Genomic DNA, 21754 nt, shown 5'->3' on the forward strand with positions numbered 1-21754 from the left:
TGGGCACGGAAAGTGTACCTAGAAAATAGGTCGGCATTTTTCAGCCCTACTAAATATTGGGTACACGGTAGTGGGTAAGGCAAGGAGGGAGGCATGATCAGAAACACTCAGTCAACAAACATTTTGTATCTGTTGAGAAATTACTATGCATCAAAATCACTACTGAAGGGGGTGTTATATAGAATCAATCCCTTCAACAAATATTTTAAGCACCTACTAGGTGTGGGGTAGGCTTGATGTTGGGTGGAGAAGGGGCAATGCGTAGAATCACTCATTCACTGAATAAATGTTTAATGAGCATTGTATTAACACAAAGACATAATGAGCCAAACAACCTTATTCCCACTGTAGCATCAGGGCTCTCTGAAAATAGTACCTCTGGATAAGGAAACTGAGGCAGCAGAGCCTCCCACAAAGGTCTCATTGCTGAGGGCACCAGGCCCTGAGCCTCAGGTCACCCAGCATCCTGACCCAGGCTGGCCCTGCTGGTAGGGGCCACCTCCCTGTCCTCCCCCCACATTTCCTTTCAGGGCCCTGACAATGAGTCATTAGTAAAGGAATTTTAATGGCAAAAGCACACAGTTCTGGGTCTGTGGAGGAAGACCATCCCCTGGGGCGGTGTGGAGACCGCAGTGACTGAACAGCCAAGGATTTCTGGTCCCTTGAAAACCTCTCTCTCACGACTTTCCCATCCTTCCCTCCCCACAGCGAGAGCTTAAAAATATCCCACCTCCACGCTTGCCACCTCAAATGGAACCAGTACTTAATTTGTAACGACTGAGGGGGAAGGAGGGCCGCATCTGGCCATCACCACACGACACCCAGTGTCCCTGGACAGTCTGAACTGCCCCGTGGCCCAGGCATGGTCAGGAGGCAGCTGTAATCAGAGAACCCGAAATGCTAACAGGAAGGGAAGAGGCTGGCTCCCCGAGCAGTGACTTTCCACAGAGGTGCCCCTCGGAGGTTCATGGGCGATCTGCAGGGTGCCGCTCTGTGCTCAGCTCCACGAGGAAGCATCGGGTTAACCACGCTCTGTACTGCAGGACTTCTTGGAACCCTGAATATGCTGATGTGCTGTGTGAATCTATAAAAAGGGGACGTCTAGTGCAGCGCTTCCCAAACTTATTTGACCACAGAAACCTTTTTTTTTTTTTTTTGCAGAGAGATTACTGCATGGCACAGCTTAAAACCCTGAGCTTTAACCAATGCGTGCATGGAGCCCCTACCTGCACGGCCCCGTGCTAAGTGCTGAGGATACTGGAATAAAAGGAAGACAAGGCCCCTGCCCCACGGGAGGGCAGTGCGAGGCCAGTGTGTAAGGCAGCCCTGGAAAGGCAGCAGGGGCAGGGGAGGCAGTGGAGCTAGAGGAAGCTTAGGGCTCCAGCAATGACAGGAAAGTGACAGGACCACTAAGGTTGGGGAAGGGGGGAGCAGCAGGGAGGGAAATGTGGACACTCCCCTCAATTCTTCCCACCTTTGAACTGGCCGAGCTGGTGGTCTTTCCCATCTGAACCGTCACTAGGGGTTTTGGTCGTCAGTCCCTCCCACACCCGACTCTCAACCACATCTATGCTATTGAACTTGGGCTCACATCCAGAAACCAGGGCACAGCTATTCACAAATTCAGTAATTGAAGTCATTAGCGTTGACTCAGAAATCATTTTTTCTAAGTCTCTCTCTTGGAGAAGCTTTTAAGACCCTTTAAATTGGTTAATGGAAAGTTTAGAGACGAGAATGGAGCCTAGGCTGTCAGTTCCCCGTTCCCGTCTCCCTGGCTCTCCCCAATACACTCAAGGGCAGAGTGATGAGATAATCCCATATCTGCTTTATTAAACTCCATGCATTTCTAGCACACCCTTCACAAGCAAAGACCACTCAAAATCCACACTCTCCTGCTCCAAGAGTCCAGGTACTCGATCTCCATTCACTCCCTCATATCCACAGGACGATAAAAACACTCCCATGTAAAATTACAGTGTGAACAGCAGAGAGAGCCCTGGACCAGGAGTCAGGAGGTCTGGCACCCCTCCTGGCCTGGTGACTCATAAAGCCACGTAAACACATATGCCTCCTCAGGTCCTGTCCACAGTGCAATGCCCACACCAGCCCTGCAGAGTCGGAGGGCAGACACCATTGCTCTTGGTCTACAGCAGAGGGACAAGGCGGTGAGTCAAGCTACTCACTGCTCCAAGGTGACGTGGCCATGCACAGCGACACGGCCAGAACCCAGGCCTCCACACACTCTCCTCCTCCTTACGGTGCTGGGGCAGGTACTTAAGGTTCTTTGGGAAGGTGGGTGGATGACTGGCCTCTTCTTTGGGACTCAAGTTGTGGTATCTCTCTGAGAGCCCACAGGCTCCATCTTTAGGGCTGAAGTGAGAAGGTCTGAAAAAAGTCAAACAGATACATCAGGGATTTAGGCAAGAAAACTCCTTACTTCCCAACCAGACACTCATGAATCCGTTGGAGAGGAACAAAAGCGAACTGATTCAGTGTTCCCCGAGTTTTAGCTGCTCATGGAACCACCTCAGGACTTTTGCCACCTCTCTGGATCTGTGTTCCCTTCTACGCAATGTCACAACGCTTTCCTTGAACTGGATTCACTGTTCTTAATGTCTGTGAAACTACAATATGCTAGTCACATTGTTATATATTAAATATACACTACTAAAATAAAAACTATCAATTTGAATACCACCTAAAATCCTCTTGTGAACCACCAGAGGCACACATATCAGCTGTTGGCAAAAATATGATGTAGTCTTGCCCTGGCCGGCGTGGCTCGGTGATTAGAGCACAGGCGGCACTTGCGTGTGTGTGCACATGTGTGCAGCAACCAATCAATGTGTCTTTGTGACATCAATGTCTCTCTCTCTCTCCCCCCTCCCTTCTACTCTCTCTAAAAATCAATGGAAAAAATATCCTCACTCCTCTGGTGAGGACTAATTGAAGAAGAAAAAAAAAAAGATATAGTCTAAGCTTGAGGAAACTATCGGGAGGGAGAAGGTAACTGATTTGCTCCAAGACAAAGGCTGAGGTGAGGACCTGGGTCTCCGGAGCATTCAGTGCCGTTTTTCACACGTCACTGAATGAATTCTTTCTGTGCACAGACCAGAAATGCCTGTGATTTATCCACTGCTCATCTGTGAGGCTACCAACTGAGGGGAAAGGTCAACGTCATTTATTAGCCATGCACTTGAAATTGCTTGAGAACTTGGCTCCCACTTGATTTCCACCCTGGAAAGGCATACTGACCCCTATCTTTATTGCCATCCAACTTCCTCCCTGCCCTCCCCCATGCACCAGTGAGAGGTACCGGTGACTGGTCTCACCTTAGCCAAAACCCAGTCTGACGAGACTCCTTTCCAAGGAGTGTGGGGGGACAGCCATATTGGGGGCCTTGGGGCTGGCTCTGAGATGGCCACTTCTACAGAGGAGGCCAAGGTTCCCTGTGCTCCAGGCATGTGGGAGGCGCGAGGCTCCTGCCAGCAGGGTGTTCAGGCTGCAGAGGGAGGGGCTGGAGAAGGACTTCAACCCTGTGACTGCCAGGTCCTTGGGCCCCGAGGCTGCGAGGAGAGGTGAGAGTAACTCTTGCTCATGCTGTATTCTTGGACTCTTATTTTGGAGCAAGGAATTCTTAAAGACTTGGTTCCCCCTGGCACTGTTAACCCACCCAGCCCGAGTGACTCATGGGTGAGCAGGGCTCTCGGAGCCCTCGCAGGGTAACGCAGGGTGCCGAGGCAGCCTCAGGACGTTGTCTCTCCTGGAAAATCACCAGGGCAGCTGCCACTTATTTAATACCTACCGTGTGCCAGCCTTGCCGAGCCCTTTATAGTCATCTCATTTAACCCTTACGACTACTGGGTGAGTCAAGTACTACTAGTACCTCAAAGTCAAAGGTAAAGAAACTGAGGCTCGAGGACATGGAGCCCAAGTTCAGTGACAGCACAGGGGTCAAAACAGGTTTGTCTGACTCGAAAAGCTGTGCTCTTACCCAACCACTGGGGCAGGAAATAGCAAGGAGACCAAGAGCGATTGCCACCCCCTTCTCTGACGGGGAGGGGCCCCGTGGGCTTTGACCTGCACCTGCACCTGCTGCCTCCATGGACAAGAGGGTCCGCAGCCTCTCCCGGGCGGGCTCATTCCCCAGAGCCGCTGACTGCTGGTAACATCGCACAGCCTCTCCCAGGCTCCTCTGCACACCAAGGCCCTTCTCATAGCAAATTCCCAAGTGGTACCTGCTCTGTGAGTCCTAAAAGAGAAAACGGACAGACACACAGATACACACTGCTTGCTTTCATCCATGAAACAAACGCTAGGCCATGCTGCCTGGATGCCAATGCCCCCGGTTCACAGACACCAGACACCCCCCAGCAACAGCCCGGGGTCTTCACGTGTCTTCTGGATCCCCTGGATTACAACACGTGTAACAACGCACCTTCTGTCTGTACAACTTACAACATGCTTTCACACCTGTTATCTTAGTCAGATTTTGATCCTCATGACAACCCTGTGAACTAGGAGATAGGCAGGCATTACTGTCCCAATTTTAGAGATGAGGCAACAGGTGTGGATTAATAAGTGACCAGCTCAGTAGTGCACTGGTTAATGTGTAACACCTGGCTCTGCGGGAGAAAGAGCCCTGTTCTGTAGCATTCAGCAATTTCCATGGTGCAAATACTCTGGCCATCATTGATTTTACATATAACAGCTCTCACAGGCTGGTCTGAGCCAGCTCAGCACACCACTGGACTTGCGCAGGTCACACGTAAATCAGCAAGAGCTTGAAGCTGGCCCAATTCTCCTATCAAAAAGTCCCCTAAACAAAACAGAACCCAGTCCCAGCTCCAAAGTCCTCTCCTTTATCAGAGCGGGTCCCCAAGATGCCTGGATATTGGAGATCTCATACCCCATTGTTGGCAGCAAGCCAAAGATACTGCACAGCTCTCTGCTCGTCCAAGTATGGCTCCTTGGTGAAAAGCACCCCGAGGAAAGCTTGGGCCTGTGGTCAAGAAGGAAGGAAAAACATATTTTGGTTGCTGCCAGGCCCCACCCACCCCAGGTGCCCGGGAGAGACCCCACCCATGGCCCGCACCTCTCTCAAGCCTGAGTCTGCAGCCTGCTTCAGCATGAACACTGCCCTCTGCCGCTCAGGGTCCCTCGAGGGGGTTGGGCCTTGTAGCAGGCACCTGGCATAGCGGTACTGAGCCAGGCTGTGGCCCTGGCTGGCAGCCAGCTGGTAACAAAGGACCGCCTGGGGCAAAGGGAGAAACACCGTCACTGCAAGCGGCTTTTTCTTTGATTGAAAGTTTTAAATGTTATTTTAATTAAATAGTACATCATGATTACGGATTAGTCAGAAAATGCAGATAAGCCAAAGAAAAATTTAAATACAGATACAACGAAAAATAGAAACATACAATCCCAAGAAATCCTGCCTCCTAAAGATCATTCTGTTAACATCTCAGTGTACAGCCTTGCAAATTTCTTCATATATATGCTTACATATATACTATATACATTTACACACATAAATATGTGTCTAGAGGGAGAACTACATTCACTATTTTGTGACCTATTTTTTCATATAACAATACACCATGAATGTCTTTCCCAGACAATACATATAGATCTAGCACATTATTTTTAAGGCCTACAGAGATGTTATTAACCAATTCTCTACTGAGGAAACTTCAGGTTGCTTCCCTTTTCTTTGCTATCATATACAATTTTAAGAAATACATTCTTGTATATAACATCTTTCTGTACTTGTTTTTTTTTTTAATGTATTTTATTGATTTTTTACAGAGAGGAAGGGAGAGGGATAGAGAGTTAGAAACAACGAGAGAAACATCAATCAGCTGCCCCCTACACACCTCCCACTGGGGATGTGCTCGCAACCAAGGTACATGCCCTTGACCAGAATCAAACCTAGGACCCTTCAGTCCGTAGGCCGACGCTCTATCCACTGAGCCAAACCGGTCAGGGCTATCTTGCTGTTTTAGAATTAATTAACCCACTCACCATAGTAATACTCTAGGCCCTGAGGGTATAGCTGCAAAGAAGAAAGACCAGGGCCCGACCTACCTGAGTTTGAAATCTAAATTCTTAGAAGTTAGAGCTTTGTAAAAATGTTTCCCGCACGGGTGGGAGAGAGACTGGACTTCCCCACACCCTGCCCACTGCTCATTTCCGGAGGTCGCTCTGGGCCTTGTGGCACAGGGGATGGGTCTGGGGACAGGAGAGGAGGTTGGTACCTTGCCAAGGTCCCTGGAGGTGCCTCTGCCATATTCATGACACAAGCCCTCGTTGTACTGTGCTTTGCTGTAGCCACGCTCTGCTGCTTTCTGGAAGTAGGAAAAGGCCGCCGTGTGGTTCCCATTCCTCACGTTCTCTGTCCCTGTAAGAAAGCACAGGGCGTAAACGCTCACAGCTTCCCCTGGGAGCTTCCCACATCCTCGGCCAGGTACCCACAGCTTCTTCCTTTCTTTTTGGTGCTGGACATTTGCATGTATTTCCATTCTCCGAACATTTCACTGGTTTGCCATACACATCAATGGGCTCTGCCCTCCTCTACACCATCCTCCTCTTGGCAACAGGATGCCGATTTCCCTTTGGGACTAGCCCTCCCCCCAGTGCTGTCAATCAACGTGTCTCCTCTCTTCCCAACCAATGAGAATCTCCCTCAGAAATCTGACTCTCGATCTCTTTGTGACAGGAGAGAAACAGCTTTTGCAGTTTATTCTGAGGACAGCACTTTGAAGGCACTATAGGTACTGCCCCCTGGGTCCACGGGCTTCCCTGATGCCTGTCAGTTCTGAGGCTCGGCAGGTCAGCAGGTCTCAATAGACTCCTGTTGTGTTTTAAGTTAGCCAGAGTGGGTTTAGGCTGTTTGTGACCAACACAACCTCACACAGCTGATACTGTTACTGTTGCTTTATGACAACACCGTGAGAGAGAATATAAGAGAGCAAAGACCTGAACTCAGGTGTGTCCAAAGCCCAGGTTCTTTTATCCTCCAAATAAAAAGGAAAACAGGAGAGGGGCTGGGCACAGCCAATTCTCAACTCTAAGCCTTTGCTCAAGCTGTTTCTCCTGCCTGGGATATCTTTTTCTGCCTCCACCATCTGGCCTTCGCATCCTGTTTCTGCTCTAGAACCTGCAGACCACACTCAGGCTTGAAACACTTTTTTGGCACTTACTTAATATACGAGCTTTTTTCTCCAAACTAAAATGTTTCAAGAATATAAGCCCTGTCTCCTCAATTAGACTAAAATCCTGGAGGCAGATGCAGAAAAAGAATGCAAAAGAAATAACTTTGCATAGGGTGAAAGCTCTATACAAATGCAAAATATGATTATGGCTTATGCTCCTTTTGTGTTCTGTCACAGTGCTTAGCATTTGCTGAATAAATGAATATATGAATGAAGGAATGGGCAAGAAAATTCTCAGAAGAGACTGTCTGCCCATCAGAATCACAAAAAGCTAATGAGGCAGAAGCCAGGTTGCATTCAGCCGGCAGTGAACTGAAGTCGCCTCCCTGCTGCCTAAAAACTCTCCTACCAGGATTCACAGAGTTCTCTTGTCCTTGAGAAGGCTCAGAGGGCAAAGGATCCCACCGTCCCCATTCCCCATACTGGCTCTACCAACATACCCAGATCCATCTACCCTTCTCAGTCTCCTCTGCCTCTAACCTAGACCAAGCTACCATCACATTTTGCTTAGTCATCAGCAACAGTTCAACCCAGCCTCCTGTTCCCTTCTCTGGCATCCCTTTAATCCACATGTGTCTACAGAACGGCCAGAGAAATCTTTAAAAAAGTAAATCAGATCATGTGACTGCCCTTCTTCCTGCACCAGTGTAAAACCCTCTAATGCAGCGGTTCTCAACCTTGGCTGCACATTAGAATCACCTGGGAATCTTTTTAAAATCCTGATTTCTGGGCCTCATCCTCCAGAAATTCTGTTTGTTACTAATGTTGTGGCCCCACCCCATAACAAAGATACAGAATTTCTGGAGGATGAGGCCCAGAAATCAGGATTTTAAAAAGATTCCCAGGTGATTCTAATGTGCAGCCAAGGTTGAGAACCACTGCTCTAATGGCTTCCTATCTTAGCAAATCCACACTGTACCATGGCTCAGAAAAGCTCACTTGATCTGGCCCCTGCCAGCTTCTCTGACTTCATTCTCCCTATGATCTCTAAGATCCAGACACACTTACCTTTCTTTTGTTCCTCAAAAAGGAAAATCAGTCCTGCCTCAGGACCTTTGCACTTGTTGTTGCTTCTACTTGAAAAGCTGTTTCTCCAGATGGAAACAAGACTGGCTTGTTTTTGTTAATCAGGTCTCAGCTCAAGGATCTCCCCATCAGTGAGGCCTTCCAAATTAAACGTTCCTTGCCCAAATTATGAACACACTCCCCTGTTTAATTTTGGTCATAACATTTATGACCATCTGAATTCTCTTTATCTGTTTGCCAATGTATTGTTTTTCTCTCCTTCAACTCACATGTTAGTTCCACGAGAGTAAAGGCTTTGATTGTCAAACACTAGATCCCCAACACCTAAAATACAGCTGAGGAAAAGGTGAATGCTCCATAAATTTGTTCTGAATGAATCCCAGCCTCTCACTCACCTGCCTACTAGACTCCAATAGATGCTGCTTGGGAGTCTGGGTCTCCACATTAGAAGGCCTGAAACTTAAGACAAGTCACTATGGAAACCAGGACACATGGTGGAGAGGCATCTGCAGTCTCCAGATGTGGGTAAGAAGTTCTTACTCATGCACTTGAGGGCCTGCTCCAAACCTCAGGAGCCCGTTCTTGCCTATATGTGGCAGAGCATGCAAGGTGTTCTCCAAGATTTATTTTCTCCTTCTTAATAGTAGGCATATGGTCATTCAGCTAAAGACTACATTTCCCACTCTCCTCTGTGATGAGGGTGGCTGTAAGCCTACATTCTGGGCAATGATTTGTGCAACTTCTCAGTCATGTCCTTAAAGGGAAGGAGTGGCCCTTTGCTTTCCCACCTTCCCCCCTCCAGCTGGCTAGAATATGGCAGGATTTAGAATAGCCAACTAGGACCTCAAGATAGGAGCCAACTTGAAGAATGGCAAACATGTTTGAATGAGAATGGGTCCCTGACACCACAGTGCCCCCATGCTAGACTTGTTTACCTACCTGGGAGAAAAGAAACTCTCTGATTTAAACCAATCCCTACCGTGACTCTATTTGACCTTCTCCATACCCTTTCTGTTTTCCCATCTGCCTGCCTTGAGGGAGGGTCCACCTAGTTACCTAGGAAGTTGAAAGCGATGGAAACACTGAGCTGGAAGAGTTGCTCAATGGAAGTCACAGCCTCCTCGAGGGAAAGCGTTTTTGATTTATCTTGTTCCTGGGAAGAAATACAAAGACTCACCATGGGGGAGTTCACTGGGATTGCCACCTGCCCAGAGCAATGTTACAAAGATCTAGGTGGCCAAATCTAGACAATACCTGCTTTTCACCAGTGGGCTGAGGCTGGGTTGGTTTTGCCTGGGAGCTGAAGCTACTGCTGGCATGCAGGAAGCTGACATCACTGGGATCTGCAAGGGAAAAGGCCAACAACCAGCCAGGGCAAAGGAGAAAGTAATTTCTCCTTTTCTCCCACTTTACCAGTCTCCCAGCCCCTCCAGCCAGCACCACTGCCAGGAACCACAATAACCGTGAACTACCTCAGGAAGCCTGGGGCCTCACAGGAATGACAAGTCCCTCACCTGGCATATACAACAAGAAATGTTCATCAGTCCAACTCCCCACCCCGCCCTGCCTTCTGCTGGTTCTAGGAGGTAGGGACATACCTTCCTCAGGGGGCTCCTGAGGATCAGCTGCTCTCAAGGATCCGTGTGCGGAGGGGCTCTCGGGCTGAGTGGAGAGTTCTTCCTGGCCCAGCCTGGGTTCCCTGAGGCCAGTGTGCCTGGGAGCTGGGCTGTCAGGGCTGGGGAGAATGTGCCTCCGCAATGCTGGAAGAGCCGGCGACAGCAGTCACATTAGGAGGGGATCAGTACAGTGAACTCGGGGAAGTTTTGGGGACTAAAGGAAGAACTTGGAAACTCCGGTGACACCTCCCTCACAGACCTCCTCCTCCATTTCCTTTGCTGGCTTCCCTCTGCACGGGTTTAGAGGGGCCCACATTTACGCTGACCTCCTGCCTGAAGCATAAATCACTCTTCTGCTTTAATCTTCCAGTGGCAAGGAGGCATCTACTTTATTTATTCATTGTTGTAGCCCCAGCACCTAACACTTTGTTGATGATAATACCGGTAATGATGGTACCATGACAATAAGGGCAAGAATTTAAACTAATACTGAGCACTTCCTATGTGTCTATGTGTCAGGCACATATGACCTTGACATATATTAATTCATTTAGTCCTCCCAAGAAACCTATTATTACCCCTTTTTATAGATGAAGAAACTGAGGCATAGGGAAGTTTAAAATGACTTGTCCAGGGACCCAAGACTAGTATACAGCAGCTCTGGGGCTTGAACCCCAATAGTCTGACTCCAGAGCCTTAACCAATTGGCTTCATTGCCTCTGTACCCTGTTACATAATAATTACTCAATAAAGATTCATTTATTAATGACTGACTGAGCAGAGAATGACCTAACTGGCTCAGAGGTAGACAGGAAGCCACACCCAATATCTACAGTCTACTGCACCCCAGTGGGGCTCCCTCCATGGAAGGTGATGGGAGGACATTGGAGGGTAGGTGTGGCCCACACCTTGGGTGGATGGAACTTCCTCACATTCTCGTTCCTCTGACTTCAGATAGGAAAGGCAAGGAGCTGCTGATGGCTCTTTTCCTGAGGTGTGTCCAGAGATGCTTCCTGGCCCAGAGAAACTCCCAGCCCAGCCCTCCTGTCCCCGGGACTGAGAACTCACAGGAGCACGGATGCCACAGGGGAGATGAGAGGAAACAGTCCAGGGGACTGCGCCAAGAGCCGTGCTCCGCTCGCCGAGGTCCTGCTGGCAGCGATGCCTGGAAGTGGATCTGCCTTGCCAGCTGCAGGGCCAGCACAGCCAGAGTGCCCTGGGAAAGACAGCCCATCAGGGACACAGCTGTCACCAGTCAGCCCGTACAGTCCTAGCCTGCAGCTCAAACATCACTTCGAGAAGCTTTTCCTGACCCCTAGTGGGGGCAGCTTCCACTCCACACTCTCACAGCACCCAACTTCCCCTGGGGAACCCTGGTGGTACTGGTACCTAAGCAATCATCTCTCCAATTATTCCACTAAGGTCTGACTCTCCTGTTAGTCTTAAAGCACCACGAGGGCAGCAGGAACCATGTCTGTTTTCCTCACCAATGTATCCCTGGCACCTAGTAGGGTGCTAAGATATACATGCTGAATAAACGCATGAGCGAGTCACTGAATAAATAGTCTGAGCAGGCAAAAAGCTAATGTGGTAAGTTGGGGCTTTGCCAAAAATGCAGGGACAGGTCAGAGTTCCCCACCAGGCTCACTCTCCTTCTCTAACCTGGCACAACTCTTCCCTTCCCCTCGCCCTGACCAAGCCACCCCACCACACACCTCTTCACAGGTGCAGGCTTGTTGAAAGTGTCTCTTCTTCCACAGGTCTGCAGAACACCTGAGCTAGTTCCTACCGAGTGCCGCTTGGTTTTCCCTCCCCCTTCCTATATATTGAAAGGGACACCCAAATACTTAGTGTTGCAACAGGAACTGGGCACAATGACAAACAAGACAGACACAGTTTCTGCTCCAGTGGAGTTTATCATATTCATTGATGGAGAAAGACAAAAACCCAAATACACAGAGAAAGAACTACAAATTATGCTATAGGAAACAAATCAGGGTTTACACAGAGTGTAAGGAATCAGGGAAACCCTCTCTATTGAGGTGACGTGTGAGCTGAGGCCAGAAAGAAGAGAAGGCGCTGGCATTGTCAATAACAGCGTTATGTACCAGGCACTGAGGAAAGCTTGTGCTCAGGCCCTTTCACGCGGCAGCAGTGACAGGGCTGAGGGATGGCATCAGGAAACCTGGGATCCAGGTCCAGTTTCCAAAAAGACTCTGGGGGATCACCCTAGGGTTTGGATCTTTGGCAAAATGGGAAAATGCTTGCCCTGGCCGGTGTGGCTCAGCTAGTTGAGCGTCCTCCTATGCACCAAAAAGTTGCCAGTTTGATTCCCAGTCAGGGCACATGTCCAGGTTGCAGGCTTGGTTCCCAGTCTGTATGTGTACCAGAGGCAACCAATCGATGTTGCTCTCTCACATCGATGTTTCTCTCTCTTCCTCTCTCTCTCTCTCAAAAAACTAAAAAATCAATAAAATCTTTTTTTTTTAAGGGAAAATGCTCCCCTCTCCAAAGTGTGTTATGCCTCTAGTCCACAGCTTCCCAGACAGAAGTACCCCTGTCATGGGAGACACTCCAGGCTCAGCTCTGCTGATGACACCCATTTACAGATGAGACAACTGAGGCTCAGAGAGGTGAAGTCATTTGCCAAAGTACACAGCATTGAAGTGATAGGGATGAGATGTGACAGACACAAGAATGATGCGTGTGCCAACTTCATTCAAAATACCTTATAAGAACAACCTGTAAGGCAAAGATTCTGCCCTGCTAGATTGAGCATCTGATTTTATAGATCAAATTCAACAAATATTTATTCAGCAACAGTTATGGGCCAGGATCTGTACGAGGTGCTTTTACAAGCCATACTAGGTGCAGCAACCAAGCTAGGGAACATGGTAGGTAGGAGTATGAACTCCAGAGTAAAATCTGGCTCCTCTACTTAAGAGCTGTGTGACCTTAAGCATGTTACCTAATGCTTCAGAGCCTAAGTTTCCTCATCTATAAAATGGAGATATTTCCCTTACAAAACTTTCGTAAGGATTAAACAAGGCACAGATAATACTTTACATTAATAAAGAAAATATTAGCTATTTAGCATTATTTATTGTCAGCTCCATGAAGGCAAAAATCCTATCTACCTTGTTCTCCACTATTTCCCTAGTGCCTACCCAAAATGCCTGGCTCAGAGGAGTTAAATAGAAGTTTACTGAATAAAAGGAGGAATAAACACATGGAGGGCAGGGGATGGGGAGTGTGGCTCTATATCCCTAAATATGCTCCAAAGTCACGAGTTACTCAAAATGTGAGTGTGGGCACAATGATGCCCTAGCTCCTGTTTCTAGACTACACGTCCATGCAGGATCATTCTCACCCACACTGAGGGGTAAGGACAGGACTGAGGAAGCCTTACCCACGATACGGCATCCCACAAGGTGTTTGGGGAGACACGGCCAGACATCCACTGGAAGGCATCCTTCCATCCATGGGACCGTGGGCCCCTGCTTGTGCCTGGACCTGGGCCATGGGGGTCTGACCTAGATGATGTAATGGCGGTCATTAACTTCTGTCTCAGGTAAGAGGGAGAGGGGGGCCAGGAGAGGAGAGAGTGAGGGGATGGCAGTATCTCACCTGTCAAAGCTTGGCACAGAGACCAGCAGAGTCGAGGAGGTAGCTTGAGACCCATCTGGACCGGTGGGCTTGGGGGTCACCCCCCGGAGGCCAGGCCCAAGCAGACGGGGAAGAGCTGTGCAGAGCAACAAAAACCAGTCACCTCCATATAAACAGAATTGAGGCAATGGCAGGCCCACCCATCTTCCCTTTGATACTTGGAACCCCAGCCCAGGAACCCAGGGATCTCTGGCATCTGATTCTGCAAAAGTTCTTAAAGGATACATGTGGGAATTTTTTGCCTAGTACAGATTCTAGGGTGCCACCCCAGAACCAATAAGCCAGACTGTTCTGGGTGGGGCATCTATATTTTGTTGCCCCTGGCAATTCTGATGCCCTCCTAGGGTTGACAACCACTGTTCTAAAATGACCAGGCATTCATACACAAATTGAACTCTAGCTCAATATTTGGAGCAGTTTCTAAATCCCGCCTTTTCATTGGCTCTGCCTACGCCACTGGCCTCTACACCAGTGGTTCTCAACCTTCCTAATGCCTCGACCCTTTAATACAGTTCCTCATGTTGTGGTGACACCCAACCATAAAACTATTTTCGTTGCTACTTCATAACTGTAATTTTGCTGCTGTTATGAATTGTAACCTAAATATCTGATATGCGGGATGTATTTTCATAGTTACAAATTGAACATAATTAAAGCATAGTGATTAATCACAAAAACGATATGTAATTATGTGTTTTCCGATGGTCTCAGGCGACCCCTGTGAAAGGGTCATTCGACCCCCAATGGGGTCGGGACCCACAGGTTGAGAACCGCTGCTCTACACCTTTTATTGACTCCACCCACCACCTCGTTATTTGGCTCCTCCCCCTTGAATAGCCACACCCACCTCCTTGGCTCTAAGCTCCACCCTCTTCCCACTAGCTCCACCGACCCCTCAAATTCCCTCAGTTCATCCCCGGGTGTGCAGCCCCGCCCCTCCAGGCCCCGCCTTCCCCGCTCCAGCCAGGTCCGCTGTAGCTTTGGCTCAGCCCTCCCTCCCATCCCGAGCCTCCGCTGCCTCAGGACGCGCAGCTCCCACGCCCCTCACTTCTGCTTCGGAGTCCCGGGAGGCGCCACATGTCGTCGCCGACACCAGAGGCTCGCAGCCGGAAAAGCGAGGCCAAACCGCGGGACAGCGGGTACGGCGGCCGCTGCAGCGCCCTCCGGGCGGCGGAACCCGGGGGGAGCTCCCAACCGGCCAATGAGAAAGGGGCCCCGCCGGAAGGACGGTGCTGGGCGAACGGAAGTGGGGTGGAGGCGGGTTTTGGGTAGCGGGAGGTGAAGTGCGGCAAGGGCACGGCCACGTGGGCTGTGCTGGCACGAGCCAGGGGAGAGCGCGGAGGCGGGTGCTCGCGGCTGGCAAAGCTGAGCCGCCCGAGAAGCGGGACTAGAGCGGCCTCGGTGGCGCCAGAGGCTCTTGCAAAACACCGTAGAGACGCGAAAGGGGAACAGCCTTCCTCCGGCCGCGATGCTGGAGGAGGTGGGAGTAACGAGACCCATTGGGCGGAGAAGAGCCTTAGGGTCTCAGGTAGGAAGCCCGTCGTCCAGGCTCCCCGTCCAAGGCCCTCGGCCTGGAGAGGCGGGCCGGGCCGACGGGGTAGGCGGTGAAGAGCTGCACAGGCAGGCCCTGATTCCGGGCTCCCAGCTCCGGCTCGGCTTTTGTTTCACCGCGTAGCCTCTGACCACCCCCTCCACTGTCTGGGCACCAGCCTTCGTAACGAGAGGGTCAGGAAGAGTGGTCTGGCCCTAACTGGCTTAGCAGGAACAACTTGAGTTGCTGTTTTTAAAACACCTAAGAGAGACCTAGCTGGTTTGGCTCAGCGGATAGAGCGTCGGCCTGCGGACTAAAGGGTCCCGGGTTCGATTCTGGTCAAGGGCACATGCGGGGGTTGCGGGCTCGATCCCCAGTAGGGGGCGTGCAGGAGGCAGCCAGTCAATGATTCTCTTTCATCATTGATGTTTCTATCTCTCCCCTCTTCCTTCCTCTCTGAAATCAATAAAAATATATTAAAAAGTAAAATACTTAAGGGAGAACTCTCCGCCCTGCTACACAAACACCTGTTGCTAATCAGAGCCCTCATCTTCAGACCCAGTCAGTGCCACTGATGTGTGTTCATTTGCTGGGAAAAGCATGGTTCCTCTTCCACTACACTCGAATCCATAAAATAAAGCAGCTCAAATTCAAATGTAAGGTGTGTAGATTTCCTCCTCCTTTTCCCCAGGTGCCTAACTTCTGGGTATGTAGAAGTCTCCACCTGGGGTGAAAGAGTACTGGGGGGTACCTACTTTTAGATACAGGCAATTAATACAACCAGACTGATATATTCATATGTTCAATTTTTGAGCCATATGTCAGCCACCATCCTAGAATCAGAAGACAGAGTAAAGAGCATTTGTGGCCTCCAAGGAACACATGGTCTGTTGTTTTAAGTGTGGCCTCTGGAGTTCCACAAATGGTTTGAATTCCAGCTTTCTTACCTCCTAGCTATGTGTTCTTGGGCAGTTTACTTAACCACTTTAAGCCTCAGATTCTTCATCTATAAAATAGGAAAAATACTATCTCATGCAATTGTGAGGCTTAAGTAAAATAGTACGTTTAAGGTGTTTAGCATAGTTCCGGGCACACAGTAAGAGCCTTGTAAGTGTAAGTTGCTCTTAATTGTACTGGGGGAGGTGAGTAGGCAAAATAAATAGATATTTTCCAATAGTGAAAAATAGATATTTTCCACTGGGTTATGGGATACCAGGAAAAGATTCTGAAAAGTAGATGCATTTGAGTTAGGCCTTTAACTATAAGAGTTTGCCAGCCAATCAATGATTCTCATCATTGATGTTTCTATCTCTCTCCCTCTACCTTCCTCTCTGAAATGAATAAAAATATATTTTTTTAAAAAGAGTTTGCCAGGTGGAGAAAGGCATTGCAAGCAGAAGAAACAATAAATAGACTCAGACATGTGAATATTAGGGAACTATTCAGAAATATCCTTGCTTTGGGATTTGGGGCAACCACTTTTCATATACCTTGTGTTGCTGCCTCAAAATAAAATATGCATACTGGTTCGGCTCTGTTCCTCCTGGGACTTCCACATTCTTTTTCCACTCAGCCTGTCTTGTAGTTTATTTTATTCTTCAAGGTTCAGCCACATCTAGCGCGTCAGTGACAACTCCCCAACTATTGGAGCCCTCACTGCTCTCCACTTTTCCCAGTTTCTCTAGCACTTAATTTCTTACCACACAATTTAGCAGTAATTACATGTTGCCCTGTTATTTACCTCATTTGTATAAGTCTAGTCTCTCCAGTTCTCTCCCTCAGGGCAGGGATGGCATTTTCCCATTTTGTGTCCCATATTGGGCTTGACATAAACTGTCCACAGAAGATGTTCAAACAATGCCTGTTGACTTGACACCTTGCACTGCTATGATTACAGACATAGAACACCAGCCCCCAACCATCGGATTTATTGATTCTAGCATAAATGTATTCACTCCACATATACTATCATTGCGGGTCCTCCGTGTTTGAGGCTAGTTGAAGTTTTTTGAAGATAAGGTGTCTGTTCCCATATGTAAAATGGCCTGATGACATCTCGTGTCCCTAGAAGTCTGAGAACACTAACAGACCACCTGTTTGAGGGTAGATGGCTAGGGCTGCTGGAGTCCTCACTGACACACCAGATCACCTGTGGAGTGTGGCCCAGAGGAGCACCATCAAGGACGGCAGCTTTCTACCTGGCCTTTAGTTTTGCCTGAACTTCAAGCCAACCCATCAGCCATTCTCTTCTCCCAAGATTGCTCTGTGTTGGCTTGTGGCCCAAAGTCAATTTGACTCAATCCCTCTACAAAGGTAAGTGAACGTACTACTCAGATGTCCACTTAACTAGTGGACTATCTTTTGTTGATGCCATTGTGTACCCACCACAGTGAGGGTTCTAGACATTTGTTTTGGCAGACATTCTTAATTTGCACTAATCCAATATCTGAGAGCTGATTGCGTGCTGGGGAGTGTCCTGAGTATACAACAATTTTTTTAAAAAATGAGTGTAGTCCCTGCCCTCACAGAGAAAATAGTCTAGCAGGGCATGCAAACTCAGTAGACAATTAAAATACAGAATGGTGTTTTAGTTATTGCAGCATAACAAACTCCAAAATTTTGTGGCTTTAAACAGTCATTATCTTGCACAGTTCTGTGAATTGACTGGACTCAGCTGGCAATTCTGCTGGTCTCACTGGGGGGTCTCTCATGAGACTGCTGTCAGGCGGCAGCTGAGGCTGGAGTTATATGAAGGCTCGCCTGGGACGTTGGAAAGGCTGAGCCTCTGCCATGTTCCACGTGGCCTCTCCAGCTGGGTAGCTGAGCTTCCAAAACAGTGGCTCAGAACTTCCTAAAAGTACAAAAGTGGAAGCTGCCAGGCTCCCTAAGGCTTAGGCCTGGAACCTGCACAGCTTCACTTCTGCACTCTGGATTAAAGCAATTCACAGGATCAGCCCACAGTCGGTGTGGGAGGGGAAGACACAGGGGCTTGAATAGTGGTTAAGAGCTTAGCAAGTGCGTTAGTGGGAAAGTGCGGGGTGCTATGGAAACACCAAGGAGAGGCTCATAACCTAGGAATGGAAATCCAAGGAAGACTTCCTGAAGGCAGCAACATCTGAACTCATGAGCCTAAAGGTGAGGACTGGAAACTAGCCAGATGAAGAAGGGGAAGGGAAACACAGTTCTGGCTGGTGCAAGTGCCCAGGAAGGCAGAGAGAGTACAATTGTAGATCAGTGTGGTTGTTGAAGGACTGGTAAGGATATAGGATGGTGATAGCCCTAGCCCGTTAGTCTGGAGAGGTAAATGGGGCCAGGTCATAAAGTCTTAAAAGCCTCCTAAGATGTCTGGACTCTGTCCTGAGGGGATGTACATCAAGGAAGGGAGCGTGATTAGGCTGGAGGGATCCTGAAAAGGTTATTGGCTGCTGAGTGGGTGATGGATTGAAGAGATTAAGCCCTTATTTTCACCATGTCCCTTCTAGCTGGTGACCTCACCATCACTGAGAAGGCTGAGTCATCCCCTCAGCATTGCTGTCGGTTGTTTTTGCTTTTAACTAGTGGGACTTTTTATCATAAAAAAAATGCAAGCTCCTTTGTACAAGTTTGTTTTCTCATTTTAAAATGAACACTTTAAATGTTCTGGACATGTGGTTGGTCAAGTGGTCAAACAATTCATACCTAAGTGTGAAGTGAATTAAGGAGAGCAGGGAGCATGCCTAGCTCAGTGGATTTTACCCCTCAGTCAAGTAATGGTTGGTTAAGAGAGCACCTACTCTAGTAAAAAGTCAAACAGTACTACAAGGCTTATAAAAAAACAGAGCAGACCCCTGCCGTAGGCAGCTCTCCATGCTCTATTCCTACTCTCTAGAGGCAAACATTTTCAACTCTTTGAAGTTTCAGGAAGCAGCACAGCGGAGCACAGGTTCTAGAATTGGACTGTCTGGCATCCAACACTGCTCTCCCACTTACAGCTGGGTGATTAGTCAAGTGAATTATATCTTTTACCTCGGTTTCCTCATCTGGAAGATGGGAATGAGAATTGTACCCTTCTCATGAGTTAACATAAATTACCTGGCACATGGTCAGTATATGGTGATAATGAAGAAGGATCTAACGTGAGAGCAGCTGTGAGGACAGCTGTGGGCTTTTAATTGCACACTGTGCAAATAATTGTAAGGCATGAATATGAGTTAGAGGAAATGACAAGAACAGAGACTCATTTGCAGAGGTCTGAGTCCCTTTGTTCTAAGGCCAAACTCCTCTGTTTGCTCTCAGTCCCATTCCCTTCCTGTCTCTTCCAGAACCCTGTCTATTTATCTTGTCTAATTATCCTAATCCTCATGCCAAAGCATACATCTCTCTACTAGTTTTTTCTTTCTATGAAATATACACAGGCCTTTCCTATCTTGGGGTGGGGGCAGGGTCCTTCATTTGATCGCCCTGCCTTTTTCAGCTACCATCCTGTTTCTATTGCCACATTTTTTTAGGTAACACACAAACTCTCTTCCATTCCTTCAAAACTCCTTTGTTTTCAGCTTTGTCTCCCAGCTCCCATCACTGTTTTTCTGACACAGCTGTCACTAGGGTCATCAGGGCCACCTCATTGACCACCAGTGGGCCTTTGCTCAGTCAGTGTCCAGAGCACCTGACTCAGTTGACCATCTACTCCTTAAATCTCATGTACAAACCACCTCACTATCGTATTTCCTCATTCCTGTCAGTTGTGCTATTTCCCCAAGCTACTCAGGAAAGAAACTTTGAACTCAGGGTTGGCTCAGCCCTCCCCCCACATTAGTTTTGACTCTCATTGACAATATTAGAAACTCACTGACACTAGCTCTTTAGGAAAGTTGTATCAGGATACAGAAGAGTAGGGGGACATTAATGGACCCCAAAGGCAATATGCAGCTGGAACCCAGGACTGTAGACTCAGGAGCCAGTGAAGTGAGTCCTCTCTCTAGCTTTCCGTCTGCATTTCTTGAGATCTGCGCAGACATCCCAAAGGTGTCAGACACTCCCACACACAGCTAGTCACCAGGTCCTTAAAAAATTGCATTTTCATCAGGGCCCTGAATCTGTCCCCTCTCCAGCTTCCCTTGTATGGTGTCTCCCATGTTTACCCCTTGATTGTTCTGTTTCTGTCATTGTGAAACCGAGGACTCTTATGACTTAAATTTGGTTTTAAATTCCAGCTCTAGAAATCTTCTCTATATACTCCTCAGAGGCCTAGCCTTTCCCCTGGATAATCAGCAGCCCCCGAGGCAGCAGGAGACAGTAGGCCTGAATAATGGTCATGGGGTTGGGACCTCTGGCAGGCTGAAGATAACATCTTGACCTAAGTTATGTTTCAGTTCCAGAGTCCTATGGCTCCCATGAAACCATGGGAACAGGCCTCAGGGCTGACCTCTAGACCTGAAGAAATGATTCATTACCCTTAGCTCACAGCCAACACGTTAACTTCCAGCAAGACACTGAACTTCTAACCCACCATGTCTTGTGATTTTGCCCTATTATACAACCTGTAACCTACACACCATTGGGAGTTCGGGCTTTTGAGCATTAGCTTCCTGTTCTCCTGGGTGGTGTCATTCATCAATAAAATAACCAATATTTCTCCACTGCAATCCTCCAGTGTTTGACTCTGTCTGGTGGTGGACAAGCTCTTTCTGTTCTGTAATAATTGCTTCTTCCGCCTCCTGACCCTGAGTATCCGCATTGCCCACGTTTCAGTTCTTTGTTGGTTGGTCTTTTCTTGAACTACCTTCTGTGTTGTTGACCAATAATGAGAGTAGAGTGGTTAAGAGCTTGGACTTCAGAGTCCTAATGGCCTGAGCTTGAATCTCCCACCCCTTTCTAGTTGTGTGAACTTGGGGAAAGTACTTGAATTTTTTCAGCCTCAATTTCTCATCCGTGAAATGGGGATAATATTGGTTCCTTCCCAACATGGTTGATGTGAGGATTCACTGACCATGCTAGCTAAGCATGTAAAGTGCTTAGTTAGCACAGTGTTTGGCACACAGAAAGGACTCAATAAATGGTCACAATTATTAGTCTTGCCCCTGTTCTCTTACCTGAGTTCTAGTCTTGCATCACTGCTCTGACCTCAGATCCACCTGTCAGAATTCTCCGGGTACTGCTGGAAGATGCAGCTTTCTGAGAGCCGGAGGGTGGGATGACCTGAAAAAGAGGGGTGGTCTTGAATCCTTGAAGGAACGAACCCCCATCTAACCAGTCAGCCCTGTGCAAGAAGACTCAGAACAGTCCCCTGTAAGCCTCCAAATCTTTTTGCTGGCTGAGTCCTGGAATCTGGGAGAGCAGGCTGGGCTGCCTTTACGAGAACAAATGAACCTAAAAAAAAAAAAAAAAAAGCCCAGGGGTGGTCAGAGGAGATGTAGCAGGATCAGTGGAGCTTTGAGGTGGGTGTAAAAAGTGAGAGCGGCACCCTTAGGGCGCTGAGCCCGGCTCAGGCTCAGGCCTCCCTCCAGCACTGGGGATTTGGCAGCACAGAAGCCAGAGGCGCTCCTGTTTTTAGCTGAGCTGCAGCGGGTCTCCTTTGCTGCCCAATGAGCATGCCTCATTAAGCTCAATGTGGGGGAAGCTTTCACCTGCCCCTCAGCCCTGCGCTTCCACTTCCCTCCCTCTCCGCTCCTGGGTGGCAGCATTCCTACCAGCAGGGATGTGGGGAGGGGCAGGCAGGGATG

The 21754-nt window shown here is 48.5% G+C and overlaps 1 protein-coding gene across 2 annotated transcripts; it reads right to left on the reverse strand.

Moving 5' to 3' along the window:
• Positions 1–1810: 1810 nt before the first annotated feature.
• On the reverse strand, positions 1811–14696 carry DELE1 (DAP3 binding cell death enhancer 1). 2 transcript variants are annotated; one of them, XM_070414730.1, is made up of 13 exons: positions 14571–14696; positions 13484–13598; positions 13266–13389; positions 10925–11072; positions 9839–10000; positions 9495–9583; positions 9297–9393; positions 6258–6400; positions 5096–5254; positions 4910–5002; positions 4093–4252; positions 3333–3566; positions 1811–2385 (listed from the first exon to the last, which is right to left on the reverse strand). In XM_070414730.1, the coding sequence occupies exons 1-12, from the start codon at positions 14599–14601 to the stop codon at positions 3334–3336; spliced, it is 1554 nt and encodes a 517-aa protein (XP_070270831.1). In that variant the 5' UTR covers positions 14602–14696; the 3' UTR covers positions 1811–2385; position 3333. The 2 variants fall into 2 exon arrangements, with proteins under 2 accessions (XP_070270831.1, XP_070270830.1); XM_070414729.1 differs by having other exon boundaries at positions 4087–4252; positions 14571–14695.
• Between the last annotated feature and the right edge of the window lie 7058 nt (positions 14697–21754).

The sequence above is a fragment of the Myotis yumanensis genome, unplaced genomic scaffold (genome assembly GCF_028538775.1).
Source record: "Myotis yumanensis isolate MYYU_CA2020_CCGP unplaced genomic scaffold, mMyoYum1.0.hap1 SCAF_5, whole genome shotgun sequence".
Lineage (NCBI taxonomy): Eukaryota > Metazoa > Chordata > Mammalia > Chiroptera > Vespertilionidae > Myotis > Myotis yumanensis.